At 42.7% G+C, this 14,231-nt stretch overlaps 1 protein-coding gene and 1 non-coding gene across 5 annotated transcripts; one reads left to right on the top strand and one right to left on the bottom strand.

Moving 5' to 3' along the window:
- Positions 1-1,534: 1,534 nt before the first annotated feature.
- On the bottom strand, positions 1,535-10,767 carry LOC119435222 (uncharacterized). 4 transcript variants are annotated; one of them, XM_037702140.2, is made up of 8 exons: positions 10,427-10,753; positions 8,266-8,301; positions 8,120-8,155; positions 7,994-8,029; positions 7,700-7,759; positions 3,947-4,000; positions 3,402-3,491; positions 1,535-1,725 (listed from the first exon to the last, which is right to left on the bottom strand). In XM_037702140.2, the coding sequence occupies exons 1-8, from the start codon at positions 10,478-10,480 to the stop codon at positions 1,588-1,590; spliced, it is 504 nt and encodes a 167-aa protein (XP_037558068.2). In that variant the 5' UTR covers positions 10,481-10,753; the 3' UTR covers positions 1,535-1,587. The 4 variants fall into 4 exon arrangements, with proteins under 4 accessions (XP_037558068.2, XP_049515707.1, XP_049515708.1 ...); XM_049659750.1 differs by lacking the exon at positions 7,994-8,029 and having other exon boundaries at positions 10,427-10,762; XM_049659751.1 differs by lacking the exon at positions 3,402-3,491.
- LOC119435223 (U4 spliceosomal RNA) lies at positions 6,578-6,715 on the top strand. The gene has a single exon (XR_005188791.1). It is a non-coding gene; the product is annotated as a U4 spliceosomal RNA (small nuclear RNA).
- Positions 10,768-14,231: the final 3,464 nt, after the last annotated feature.

The raw sequence follows: 14,231 nt of genomic DNA, 5'->3' as shown, positions 1-14,231 counted from the left end.
GCTTTACACCGTGCTTGTTAATTCAGTTAGTAAGCGAAGGTCAACAAGTTTATATGACCGATAAAACTACTATCCTTAGTTAGTATAGTTGTTTACTATTTTGCCATCGCAATTAATTTTTTTTTCTTCATTCCGCCAGTGTGCTTGCGGTCGTGGTGTTGTCGTAGTGTTCGTTTCAGCAAGTGAAGATAACCGATTTTTTGCTGCCTACCCGCAAATAAAGCCTGTCTGAGTGTGTGCGTTTGAGAGCATCGCGATGTAGTTCTTTTCCGGCCGGTAACTGCTAAACTGGGATTGGTGGTTAATCCGTACATCGTTTAGTGCGTACCTAAACGTCGTTCCCGGCCGACTACATATTAACAAGGTTTGACTGTATCAAACATTTTTTGCGATTCCCTTCAGGTTCAATATATATAACTGTATCGGCCATTCACCGTGAAGCTGGAAATTATCGAGTCGAGTATGGAGAGAAAAGAAATCTGATTTCGCCGCAGCAACCTGGGCTGACATTAAACAGGTAATGGTCCAGGATTGCTTCTGTTGTGCTGGTTTCTGCGTTCCTGGTGATAGCAGAGAAAAGTTTTCCAACGAGTGCAATGAAGCCATTGCAGGTTCCGACGAAGTTTGGAGTGATTTGTCAGCATTTTCAGAAGTCACTGATGGGTCAAAAGTCCCACGGACGAAGGTGCCGCAACCACGGGGGAGCTTGAGAACAAGTACTTCACTGCTGCCGTTGTCAATCATGACAGAGTGAAGGAAACAGTGAGGACAACAACTCGCATCCTGCACCCACCCGCTCCAGTGTGAGCTCGCACTGTATTGCCGCTTCTGTGCGAACTTGGAAGTCTGCGGCCTCAGCTGCTTAAATCCTTGGAGAATGCGGAAAAATGCAAGCTCTCCCAGGCAACGCAGATGTTGAAGCAGAAAAATATTCCGGACTATTCTGTGCCACAGTAAGCCACAATTAAGTCTACTTCAACATTAAAGTGCTCTTACAAATGGTATGTGCTTTTATATTGTCAAACTCTTTAAAAGATCTAGTATATTGAATTACATGATACTATATGAAACTGATTCCCGTTTTTTTGGAGTTCAATATATGCAGGTTTGGCTTTATCACGTTGTTCACCTTGCAAAGCTGTCAGAGAGTACTAAGAAAAATTAGCAAACTGAGATCACATATACATTTCCGTGCATTATGTGAAACGAGATACAGTTGTATATCTTGCAAGACAGTGAAAAGAAGAATCAGGAAAGAAGTGAAGGGAACGAGTGTAAGGAAAGAAATGAAGAAACAAATGCTGGACTTGCAACTCAAAAACTTCTATTGGGAGACCGCACAGTGATATATGTGCATAGGCCTGAGCACTCACAAGCACGGGTAAAGAAAAAAGATAAGAAGCCAGACAATAAACAGTGTATAGGTGACTGTGACAGCATCTTAGTTTCGAAGTCTTTCTTTTTTCATCTTCATTCCTCTTTGTGGTGTTCCTTTCAATAGGTTTAAATCAACCAACCAAATATTAGGCTCAGTTGATATATGCTTGTACTTTGGCCAAATAGATCATGAATAAGTCTCGTCTTGGATCACCGAACATCAGACTCAACTGAGTGCTCAAGCTGAACCACCACAGAGAAATAGCGCACCTGGTCCAGCAGTTGCTCCACCCGCCTTTCCAGGTCCAAGCGTGTGTGTTCCTCCTCGGCTCTTGTTCCTTCACAATCCTGGAATATGTCAAAGAACTGTAATAAGCACCATTTAATGACACAAACGAAATGTAGGCTCACTGCTACGAGACTCACATCACAGGATGTAGCTGGTGCTGGTCAACAAACATTAGGTTAAACAGAAGCTACCATCTTAAATACATGTGAAGCTTAACTTTGATTCAATGTATCTTGACTCTTGATTCACATCCCAAGGCAACAGACTAACAGGCACTGTATCAGTGGGTCCTAGATTATTTGCACCTCGTGGTTCTCTTTAGAGTAAGCTTTATATTGGGTACTCCTATCTAAATACATGAAAATGGAGAAATAATTTTTTTTTGGCAACACCGCTGCACCAAATTAGATGAGACTGATCAAAAAAGAAAAAAATATCTGCTCACTGTAGGAATCGGATTTTTTATATAGGCTGTCAATTCTTTTACCAAAGTTGTTAAGTTGCAAAAATTTTTAAAAGACAAAAAAAAACTCATTATCAAATCCACAACGCTGTTTTCAGCTTCAGCAACAAAAAAGAATAAATTTCTGTAAACTGCACCTCCCAATTATACGTCTAAAGTGAAGAAACTTGATGTATTATATGCCATGCTCAAAAAACCACTAATTTGTGAGTACTGCAACTTCTGCAAAACACTCAAGCATTGTAACACTTTCACATAAGGTGTCAAATCCTATATCACATTCTAAAGGATGCATTTTACAGAATTGCAATATCTGTTCTGGTGGAGGTTTACGGATTTATAGACTTCGTGCTTCTATCTTTCTGAAACTTGCCAGTTTTCAGAAATTTTTGTTTCATGCCTATTTTCATGTTGTGAATCTAGAGACTAAATACAACGCTTGGCCATTGTTTTGGAAATTAACAGCACTAAACAGACAAGGACTTATGACGCAGCGCCAGTGATGCAGAGCCAGTATTGTGTTCTTTGCTTAAGTCCTTGTTCGTATCGCGCTGTTCGCGCCCAAGTTGGCCATTGTATTTGGTGCCTTTTCAGCAATTAATAGATTCAACTATTGTTTAATGAGAATTATATGTTCTTGAAGTAAAAATTTGCAGCAGATACAACATTATGTGGTCAGAACACATCAACTATTTATCCTCCAAAGCTTTTCTATTTACTGTATCATGACAAATTAGGAATAGATAAGAATTTGTACTTTCAACCAGTACAGTGACGGCAAACTCAATCCTTCCACTCCAGGAAAGTCAGTGACTACTTGGCCAAAATGAATGTTTTTAAAAACTCGTTCTTCCCGTGTACAACTCGTAACTGGAAAGACCTGCCCTCTTAGGTGGTCGAAAGCCCCACTATTTCGTCTTTCAAGTGCACGCTTGACCGTTTGCGATAAGTACTTGCCTTCTATTTATCAAGGGTATTTGTCATGGGTTTTCATTCATGTGCGCTCGTTCTATTTAAAAAAATTTTTTTTTATAATTGAGCACCGATATCGGATACTCACTTTGTTATGCGTGAGTGCTGTCACGCGCAACATTAGGATGCTGTTGATACAGAATTTTTGTATCCTTGTATTGTTTCACTTATTCTTGTATTGTTTCACACCCACTCCTGCCCAAGGCCTGACACTCAGACCGGCAGTATGTACCAAATAAATGAATGAATGAATGAATGAATGAATGAATGAATGAATAAATAAATAAATGGTTCACTGACCTTGTGGCTTTCCTGAAGAGCTTCTTTTTCAAAGTTGAGTCGGCGTAATGACAAATTCAGTCGGTTTATTTCGAGATGCGCACCTGCGAGCTGGAGATTAAAGTGTATACAATCAGTCATAAGGCACAGCCGTTTACAACATGTATCCCAATACTATGCACAAAACTTCAACAACATATTATGCCCTAGAGAAAAATTCAGCTGACAAAGTCGGGGTACTTCCATTCTTTTTTCGAAATTGCATCTAAGTTACAGTAAAAGTTGTTAAATTATTTTAGAAAAATGCAAACATAAGGTAAAAAAAGAAAGGCAAGTAAAACAAACATGCCCAATAATTTGCTCGTAATTACAGACAAAAAGTTCTGGTTTTATAGTGTAATTAGGAAACGGCCCCAATGGCTATTATGGTTGATTACTAAGGAGTTATATTTCTGGCTTTTACACCTGAGCAGCGCTAAGGCTAATTTGATTTGATAGACTTGTGAAGCAAACAGTAAGAAAAGCTGTGATAACTAAGGAAACCAGGTTGTGTCATAGTAGCTTACCTTGGACAGGAATTCGTCGTCGCTTGTGTTGGCTGTTTGCACTTCGCAATCAACCTGCACAGAGACAATCTGTGAATGTCAAGCTCATACGCTCCTCTATATTTCAAGCGGTTACAAGAACAAGATAGATAAAATGGAAACTAGTCAAGGCAAACTGCATTCAAAAACATTTTGACTCATGTCAGTTGCACATCCTCCACGTATTCAGTGGAGCAGTGGCCATATGCTGTGATATTTTCCTCTCCAATTCCATTTTTACAGCAAAGCTGTTAAGGGTAGTTCCATAACAGTTGTCGCGGCATGCGACAGCGTGGCCGATATCAAGTGTAAATGCAACACAATGTGTTTTAGAGCTCCAAGTTTGTTTTGAAAAGTAATGATAAAAATTATCCAGTAAAATTAAGCTTGCGTATATCTCATTCAAAGAGAACAGCTTACTATGCATGTGCCTTTTTTTTTTTAACCAGTAATCTGCATTTTCTGTTTCTCGCATCACTTTAACCGGCTGTACATCGGAGGCCAGCCAGGAGTTTGCAAGGCTGTGGTGGTAAAAGCAGCCTGTGTGGAAGTCGTCACTAAGAATAGCCAGCCACAACCCAGCCGTTAGCAAGCAAACGGACCACTACTACTTCCAAAGGATGCAAGAACTCGCTTATAAAGATTCACTGTCTATGATGCATCAGTTACTCGGACTGGCACACATCTGTGAAGTTTTTTTTTTTTCAGTCAAGCATCACACTGAATATCTGATCGCAGCAATACTGGGGACACACTTTCGTTTCGGCTTCTCAAGGAAGACATCAAAAATAGAAAAGTTAAACAATTTGTTTAGAAGGTTCGTCTGCCAATCATTGCACCAGCGGCCGCAAGAAAGTGCACCCTGTTGATGAGGAAGCTTAAGCTCGGGCCCAACTCTGATGTCACCTATTCAAATACATGTAAAATGCAAAAACGCTTTTCTGAGATAACCACTGGGCCGACTTTAATGAAATTTGTCGCATTCGAGAGGAAAAGTTGAATTCTAGTGACTGTGGAAAGCGGAATATTGATTTAAGGCCTGAATGTTCTAAAAGAAAAAAGTTAGGTATGTTAAAATAAAAAAAAAAGAAAGACAGAAGCATAAAGTTAACAAATTTGTAGCTCACTACCATGAACAAATACCACAGTTCTTTCAGATGCACCCATTACAGCATCTGAAGGGGACAAATTGGATATATTAATTTACACTTTACGTGAATCTCTAACATTGTTTACAAGGGTTTTGCAAAATTCCAGTTGACAGATTAGTGGTCTACATGATATCCATGTATAATACGACAATTTTGTCCGCTTTACATGTACTATTAGGTGCAATTCCCAGAATTGTGATGTTTTTCATTGGTGAGTTACAGAGTCGACAAAACTTGTTTAGTTTCGTTTCCTTCAAATTTTCATTTTTCGGAAATCTTTACTAAGAAACTGACAGCCTAAATCAAAAATTCGCTACCAACTGTCACTAGATTATAAAGTCTTTTTTTTTTTTTTTAATGCAACAAACCTCATCAAATTTGGAGCAGTGGTTGGCAAGAAAAACGATTTCTCTTTTCCCATGTATTTAGATAGGAGCCCCCGAGCTAAAGTTTCCTCTTAAGAACAAGTGGCAATCCCTCATGAATGACTGTGCAAACAAAAAACGTAAATGGAATGGGGAGTGCAAGTATTTAGGACGGAAGAACAAAAACCGATTTTTCACGAGACATTTGATCAATTTGTTTTTACTCATTAAACATTGTTACGGCCCAACCAAGAGTTGCGCCAGTCAGAAGACAACGATTCGACGTGCAGAGGTGGAATCGGTCTCGACAGCCGTCTCGTTTACGTATTGCTGCCTCTCTTCTTAATATTGCAAGCACATCCTTATACGTGACTTTCGCGATGTAACAATATATTCTCAGGTGACCAGCTATTACAGATGTGATGGCAACTTACATAGATCCCATAAGATGGTACGAAGCAAAGCACAAAAGTTTTCATGATATGTTAACGAAGTTGAACCCGATCCGACTGTGTTAAGTTTCTGCCCATTGAGCATTAAAGACATTGCCACAGTATGTCAATCTTGCAACCTCTCATACGAAACGATGCCTTTAAATACTACATGCTCCCCACTTCAGTGGCAATATCTTCTCCTACGAATGCATTTTGAACGCAGCTTGATTAATTTATTTATTCTGATGAGGCAGCTCCCAAATATTTAAATTTTCTGTTCCTATCAAAGGTACACAATCCCCAAGCAATAACTTGTCTTTACTATAATTGTGACCAATGTTGTCTATGACTGAACAATTGTTTTATATGAAAGCAAGATATTGCATGTTCTTACGCTCTGTATTATCACGCCTGTAATGACCCTTTCAGGGGCTGACAGTATAAACAAACAAACAAGTGTACTTCTTTCTGGGGTTTTACGTGCCAAAACCAGTTCCGATTATGAGGCATGCCGTAGTGGAGGGCTCCGGATTAATTTTGCACTACAACGCAAGCAAACGGGCATTCTTGCATTTCGCCTCCATCGAAATGGAGCCGCCGCGGCCGGGATTCGATCCTGCGATCTCGTGCTCAGCAGCGCAACGCCTTAGCTAACTGAGCCACCGCAGCGGGCAGAGGCGGTGTCGTACCCCATGAAGTGTTGACTGAGGGGCGACTATTGCTAGTTGAAAACTTATAATACCCAGCCTGGATGATCGTGTACAAGTGTATACACTGAACAAAAGTGCAACTGCATATGCACATACAGAGCACTGCACAGCTCATTTCGCTGGCATTCTAGTTTTAAGTGCCAGCTTTAAGATATACCAATGTACTGCACAGGTGTGTAGAAAAATGCCAGCGCCACCAACCTCGAGTGATTAGCTGCAATGCTAGGCAGTTAAACGCTTGCAGGGGGAAAACATTGCCCACTCTCTACACTCTTGTGTTCCCTTTGAGAGTAGACCTCATTGTACAAGAGAAAATATAACAAGGAATTATATAATGCACTTGCCAATTTATATCTTGTATTGCTACAATTATTGCCAATTCTATAGTGAAAAGTCTTATATCTAATCGGATTGCGCAGTTGGTTGTTCTTCACCATCACGACGTGACACTACCCGTGCGCAAAAGCAATTCTAGCTTTAGATGTGTGAGGTATGAGACTAAGATACTGAGCCGGTTTTATTGTAAAATGCTGGTCTTACAAATTTGGTCTGAATGAGCAAGCAATGCCGTGGAGGGGAAAGATCAGTTGAATTGCATAGGTAAGGATCATAACAGAGTTTATGAAAGGGCGTAGCCATAGCATTTCACATTGAGGTACTAAGGAGAGCAGTTAAAAATCTCAATGAGGTGTTAACGATCCACTATTTCAGAACTGATATAACAAACAAAACGGATCGCGTTGTAAAATTTTCCACGAGTGCATTGACTGTTACACATCCCAATGCTACCATCTGGCTATGAGGAATGGCAAATTGGGTCTCCACAGATTATTTAATCCACCTGCTGCGGCTTTGCATGCGTACATGTACTTAAATTCACAACTACACCGGTTGCATTCCAGTTAGACTAAAATGCAACTGTTGTGGCTAGAAACTGAGTCCATAAACTTAATTAAGCTCATAGAAAATACTGAACAAATGACTTTTGAATTGGTCCCAACCCCCGCCCCTCAACCACACTAAAAATGCTGCCAAAAACTACGCTGAAAACACTGAATTGCAAATGCAAACTCACCTTTGGCTGCAAGTTCAAGTTTACTTCAGGTATGTCATCAGTCTGCAGGTCACAATCAACCTGTGGGAGACACAATCCAGAAATTTTAACCATCAACAAAAACAAGAAATATGCAATAATAAAAATAAAACTTCCGCTCAACATTTGAACACACAATTCTTTCCCTTAACGATGTATTCATTTTGCACTATACAATCATCCTGCAAAAGCAAAGCCTACGTAGTAACACCTTCACAAAGATCATAAGGAAAGATATATAATAAAACTAGGCGTAGAATAAACAGAAATCTTTACCTTGGTTGCATATTCTGTCTGCATGTTGGTATCGACCTGCAGGAAAAAAGCCTTGTTCAATACTTTAGATCATGATAAGGAAAGATATATAATAAAACTAGGCGTAGAATAAACAGAAATCTTTACCTTGGTTGCATATTCTGTCTGCATGTTGGTATCGACCTGCACGAAAAAAGCCTTGTTCAATACTTTAGCCTTGCGTTTTGAATGTCCTTTAAAGAAAGCGCAAAGTGAAAACTGATGAAAAAGCCTAGAAGTTAACAAAACATTACCGTTTCAGTCTCCTCTGTTTGTGCATCATTATCAACCTGCAAAATGAAATTTACAAAAAAAAAAAAAAAAAAACATTTTATGGTTATGGTTTCAGAACAGTGAAATAAAGAAGCAGAGAATACCATGAAACACCAAGTACCAGTTCATGTTCAAATAAGTTGCTGCATGCTACCTCTAATTTCCAACATCATTTCATGGTACAGTGACATGCCGACAAATTCTTTCTCAGCAGTGAAATTTCCTTTCCAGGGAGCCAATACAGATTTACCTTATACCATGTGCTTCATGTAACTAGAACCAAACTTTAAAATAGAATGGTATACCTCAGACGAATGAGATGAACAGTATATTCATACGTTTTGTAAAAGCGCAAAAGCAACATGGACAAAAGGAAGAAAAACACGACAACCCAGCGCTGACTCACAACTGATATTTCATTCAGGGAGATCACACACATATATAGGAACCAATGTCCAAAAATCTCTGGACATGTGAAGCACAAATGGTACGCTATGATTATGTAATGAAAAAACGCTTAACCTTGCACTCGGCCGCGCAACGCTTGAAACAGCGAAGCTGGGCGATCGTAGCCTAGCATTTTCCGGAAGTGCGCAGAAACTTTTCATATTACTCAAGATGTTGATAATGTTCATGATAATGTTCATGATAATGTTCATGATAATGTTCATGATAATGTTCATGATAATGTTCATGATAATGTTCATGATAATGTTCATGATAATGTTCATGATAATGTTCATGATAATGTTCATGAATGTTCGCGCGTATCAGACTTACGGCTGTCACTGCACGTTGCATAGCACAGCTTGCAACACCGACACCGCGTTCCAGGAGACCCGCTCCGTGAATGCGTCTCTCTCTCGCTCTCATTGCGCACAAAACCTATTCACCTCGCAGAGCATGAGCGTACTAGCAGGCCAGCTGTGGATAAGATGACGACGTTCGAACGCAATCATATGGTTCACATAAATGCATGCTCTGCAGGCGCAGCTGTATAGCCTAGTGGTTACGACGCTCGCTTTGGGACCAGGGGTACGTGGGTTCGAATCCCGCCTCAGCAAGAAAGGTTGTTTTCTTTCTTGGTAGTTTCTTGCTACGCACTACAAATTACGGCTGGCTTAAACAGGTTCGCTGCTAAAAAGTGTACGCTATCAGGACTGATTTAAATAGCTAAATTCTTTTTCATGAAGAATCACCCATGGTTCGCTTATACATGTGGCCCCCTTCCCTAAGCTATATATTGTTTGTGGTTGTCTTGCGTTACTTAGACAATTTTTTTTACGAGTGATTAGTTCATTTTATTTATGCAAAATTAAATATTCATTTTAGGACACAAGTCGTATTTCAAAAGTTGTAACATGTGCTCAGATACACCCAGTGAAATTAAATTTTACGTGGTTCTTTTTTCTGGGCTCTGAAGAAAGCCTGAAATGTATTATATGACATAACTACACTTTTGCGCACGCTTCGATAGCAGTGCTCTCAATCGTGTTCAGAAGGAACGAAGCTTGCATGGCAGTCATAAAAAAAAAGCCAACGTGTGTGTTGCATATTTGATCAGCGCTGGCCTATCTCTTATCATTTAGGATGGTGGAGGATTTTGATCTTCAAATTGAAGGTGCTGATGTAAGCTGGATGCTGTGGCCGCTGGCTTTCTTTTTTTTAGCGGTGTACCTGCAGGCTTCAATATTTGGAAACAATTGAGAGCACTGCCATCCAGAAGTGCGACGGCACAGTTACGACATTTTTTATGCTTCGCTGGCTTTCCCCAAAGCCTGGAAAAAGAACAACACTAATGATACTGTCAAGGAAACAACTTCATTGGGTGTTTCTGAGCACCCTCTACAACTTTTCAAGTACGACCCCTATGCCCTAAAGCGAATTCTTAAAATTTTGCACTATTAAAAAAACACATTATTAGCTCACTAAACCCACTTCAAAAAATAGTCCATGTAGCTCAAAATTACTGCGACACTATACCGTTAGTCTTCCCGATTCTAAGGTGTGCCATTCTATTTTTAAAATTAGGTTCTAGTTAGGTGAAATACAGTGTGGACAAACCAAAATATTCTCTAGACACTGCTGATGCCACAAGAGAATCTACAGATGGCATGAGTTACAGAGACAGAATGAGCTCACTCTGTTCTCCTTCTGCGATCGCTCCTGGGTAAGCTCTTCAGCGAGGTTCAGCATGGCATCCTTCAAGCCCTGATTGGCATCACTGCAACAGAGAGAACGCCGGCTGCTATTTCTGACACGATTCCCAGCTTGTAGTACCACTTTTTGTTGGTTAAAAGAAGCCTCAGTTATACAAACATTTAGAACAATGTGTTTAAATATGTACCCTTTCAGTGCTGCATTGTCCTCTTTCAATTTAGAAAGCACATTTCAAGACTAGTCGAACTTAACCCTTTCCCATGCCAAGGACGAGTCTGATTCATCCAACCATTTTCTCAGATATATGCCACTGAGGAGACTCGCTCATCCTAGGATTTCCATTCATCTGCGGAGTGCCAGAGATGAGTGGCAGTCGTTGCATCATTTTGGTGTGAATGCTACGCTACTAGTAGCTTCCCATAAAACTGATTTTTTGTGAGTGCCGTTGGTAGAAATGCAGCGGTCTAGCTTCCCTGGGTTTTAAAAATGGCATCCTAGAGTAAGGTGGCTGCAGCAACAACCATCTTTTTTCAATGCCATAATTGTGGTGGTTTGGGGCATTTCTTCACCGCAAGCAAACGATTAGAACTGGAAAGCTTTAGTGAGACGTGCTCGGAGCTTGAACGTTGTAGGGGCGCGCCCTAAGCGCGCTCCCGATTGCAGCGCCAACACAGCGTTGCGCAATACGCACAAAATAAACACAGATTGCACCTCTGCGTTCGTCGCGGGCGGACGGCTCCTGGATCGGCGGGCGACGTGACTACTATAGCTTGGCGACCCGGACGTGAAACGCTGGTCGTGGCAGCCTCCGCTCGGCTCCTGGCAAGCTCGCAGCCTATTGAGTAGGAACGACGGCACGGCTAGTTCGCTGCCGTCACGTTAATACCTACATTGGTGACCCGAACGAAGAACCCGGACGTGCCTGCGTGATGGCTGCGAACGCGGGTCCCGCGTCGGCTTACAGCGGTACTCGGCAGCGACCGCAGTCAACGGTGCGTCTCCTACCATTTTGGCCGAGGAGGCCGGGCGTACATATGCGATTCGGCCACGGCGCTCACCGGGCTACGGCGCTCACCGGGCTACGGCGCTCACAGGGCCACGGCGCTCAACAGGCCACGGTACGAGCCCTCGGTACGAGCACGCCGGCCACGGTACGAGCACACCGGCCACACGGTACGAGAACGCCGGCCGCGCTACGAGAACGCCGGCCGCGCTACGAGAACGCCGGCCGCGCTACGAGAACGCCGGCCACACTACGAGCACGCCGACCATAGTACGAGACACCGGCCACGGTACGAGCCCACGGGACGAGCACGCCTGCCACTGTACGAGCACACGGGCCACGGTACGAGCCCACGGGACGAGCACGCCTGCCACTGTACGAGCACACGGGCCACGGTACGAGCCCACGGGACGAGCACGCCAGCCACTGTACGAGCACACGGGCCACGGTACGAGCCACGGGACGACGCCGCCACTGTACGAGCACACGGCCATGGTACGACACCGCTTCGGTACGACACCGGCCTCGGTACGACACCGGCCTCGGTACGACACCGGCCTCGGTACGACACCGGCCTCGGTACGACACCGGCCTCGGTACGACACCGGCCTCGGTACGACACCGGCCTCGGTAGGACACCGGCCTCGGTAGGACACCGGCCTCGGTAGGACACCGGCCTCGGTAGGACACCGGCCTCGGTAGGACACCGGCCTCGGTAGGACACCGGCCTCGGTAATACACCGGCCTCTTCAATAGCCGGGGGGCCATGTAGGAGCACCAGCAACAGTAGTTCAAGCTCCGTGCTTGGAGCTTGAACTTAGTAATGCGTTTGCGAGGAAGATTTAAAGACTCTGGTAGCCTTTTTCATGAACGTGGCTTGTCGAAAACACTTTACCACCAGCACTTATGCGATTTCCAAACATGCTTGACTTCTGAACCAAGAAATATCAAGCTTGATAAACTATTTCTGTAGCCGTGCTTCCTGCAATTCAATAAGATTAAAAATTCACAGTAACAGATGAAAGAAAATAACAAATGAACTGCTAATATTGCAATAACTAAAAATGTTCCCAATGAATCAGTCATTTAAAAAATTCAGGAAACTTAAGTGGTTTTCTGAAAAACAATTTGGCCCAGAAGGGGTAAACCAGATAAAATTTCAGTATCCTTCAGTCCAAATATTCCAAGTCCGTCACAACAAAGATTAGTAAAGAGCACCAAGTTCCCTTCTGAATGCCAGATCCGAGTGCTGTAAATACAGTAGTGCCACTGATGAACTGAGATTTGAAGCAATTTTTAGAGCAGCAAAATGTTTATTTTGGAGCAGTTCGGAGCACTCAAATACAGATTTTGGAACACATTGGTGCAAATAAATGCCAGCTGCTGGACACGTCCCTAAGCTACTTTGAACACTTCAAATTTACAAGCTTTCTGTAAAACAATGTTCTTCTGCCTCTAAAAGCAAACTGAGTATCACTTTATTTAAATTAAGACAATGAGCTTGATGTAATTATTTTATTTTACATTGAGTAAAGCAGCTGAGGCATTGCCTTTTACATCTTATGATTTTTTTTTTACAGCTGCCAGCTTAGCCATGTTTTCAGCAAGGCTAGCATCTGTCAGAATAACCTGGCCTGACTCAATGTCAACAATGCTCTACTGAGCCAGGCCAGCCTTGATTTAGACACCCTAGGCGCTTTTTAATGGCCTGCTTTTCTTCATAAAGCCGAAGCCTCTGCTCTGCAACTGGCTGATTCACAATTGGCACTGAATGATTGTTCGGACACACAAATTCAGACAAGCTCGATTATTCGGACTATTTTGAGGCATCTTCACTCGCCCATAAATTGAATGTATAAGTACAAGCAAAATGTTGGACACTTTAAGGCATGTTGTTCAATCATTCGGACTCCACCTGCACGACTGCGTGCTAATTTGACAACTGAGTTGGGCGGAAATAGTGATATCTTGGCTTTGGACACGTCGCTGGCATTGCCACGGCATGGTCGTGAGCCATGTTGCCATCACCACCTGGAAACAGAAACTGGTGAAGCCTAGTTCATCCAGCACCAACCAAGCCCAAACCGTATGACAAGCGAACACCAGCAAGTCATTTGCGAGTGCCACGGAGTTGGTTCTGCGCGTCCAGCGTTTGTTCATTCAGAAGTTAAATAGCAACACGGCCCCGGCAACTACCAAGTTGTTTAAGCGGTGCATATTCCAGTCTCTCTATCTGTGATAACGAGGACAATGACGTGCTAAAAGAACTACCGCCATTCGGCAATGATTGCGTGGTCGTCTTCTGGGCCGCGATTTCGTAGCGATGCATTCCGCTCGATTCTATATGTCTCCGTTATCATCCACCTTTCACGGCCAACCAATACTATTGATAATGCAGGTGGATCAACGCTTTTACCACTGACAAAGCGCAATAACGAGAGGCACTGGAAAAGGCATCGCTACAAATCACAGGTCCTGTTGTTTCCAGACGTTGAACATTTGGTTCATGCATTCACCGTACTTTCATCTATCTGTGGCGATTGATAGCTTGACAATGATATACGGATTGATGAGATTGTAGGCAAGCGTACGTGCACGCAGCGACGCGTTGACAAACTTCGGCTTTATTTTTGGACGATCCCTGTCAGGGATACTTTCACGACATTTAGCGTGGGTAGCACCGGACACGATAGTGTTCCTGGCACAATGCCCAGAGTGCCTTCGCTCGGAGACGCCGACGTGTCTGACGCTAGTGGCGCAAAATCCCACGAACGTGCACGTATC

This window comes from Dermacentor silvarum, unplaced genomic scaffold (assembly GCF_013339745.2).
Source record: "Dermacentor silvarum isolate Dsil-2018 unplaced genomic scaffold, BIME_Dsil_1.4 Seq54, whole genome shotgun sequence".
Classification (NCBI taxonomy): Eukaryota; Metazoa; Arthropoda; class Arachnida; order Ixodida; family Ixodidae; genus Dermacentor; species Dermacentor silvarum.
The sequence above is the reverse complement of the archived record's forward strand: the minus strand, read 5'-3'. Positions and strand labels throughout refer to the sequence as shown.

Excerpts from the sequence above, each read along its gene's own strand:
- LOC119435222 (XM_037702140.2), bottom strand. The coding sequence starts at position 10,480 with ATGCTGAACCTCGCTGAAGAGCTTACCCAGGAGCGATCGCAGAAGGAG. Across the intron at positions 8,030-8,119 it reads AGACAGAATATGCAACCAAG|GTCGATACCAACATGCAGAC; the intron begins GTAAAGATTTCT and ends TTTTTCCTGCAG. Across the intron at positions 1,726-3,401 it reads CTCTTCAGGAAAGCCACAAG|GATTGTGAAGGAACAAGAGC; the intron begins GTCAGTGAACCA and ends GACATATTCCAG.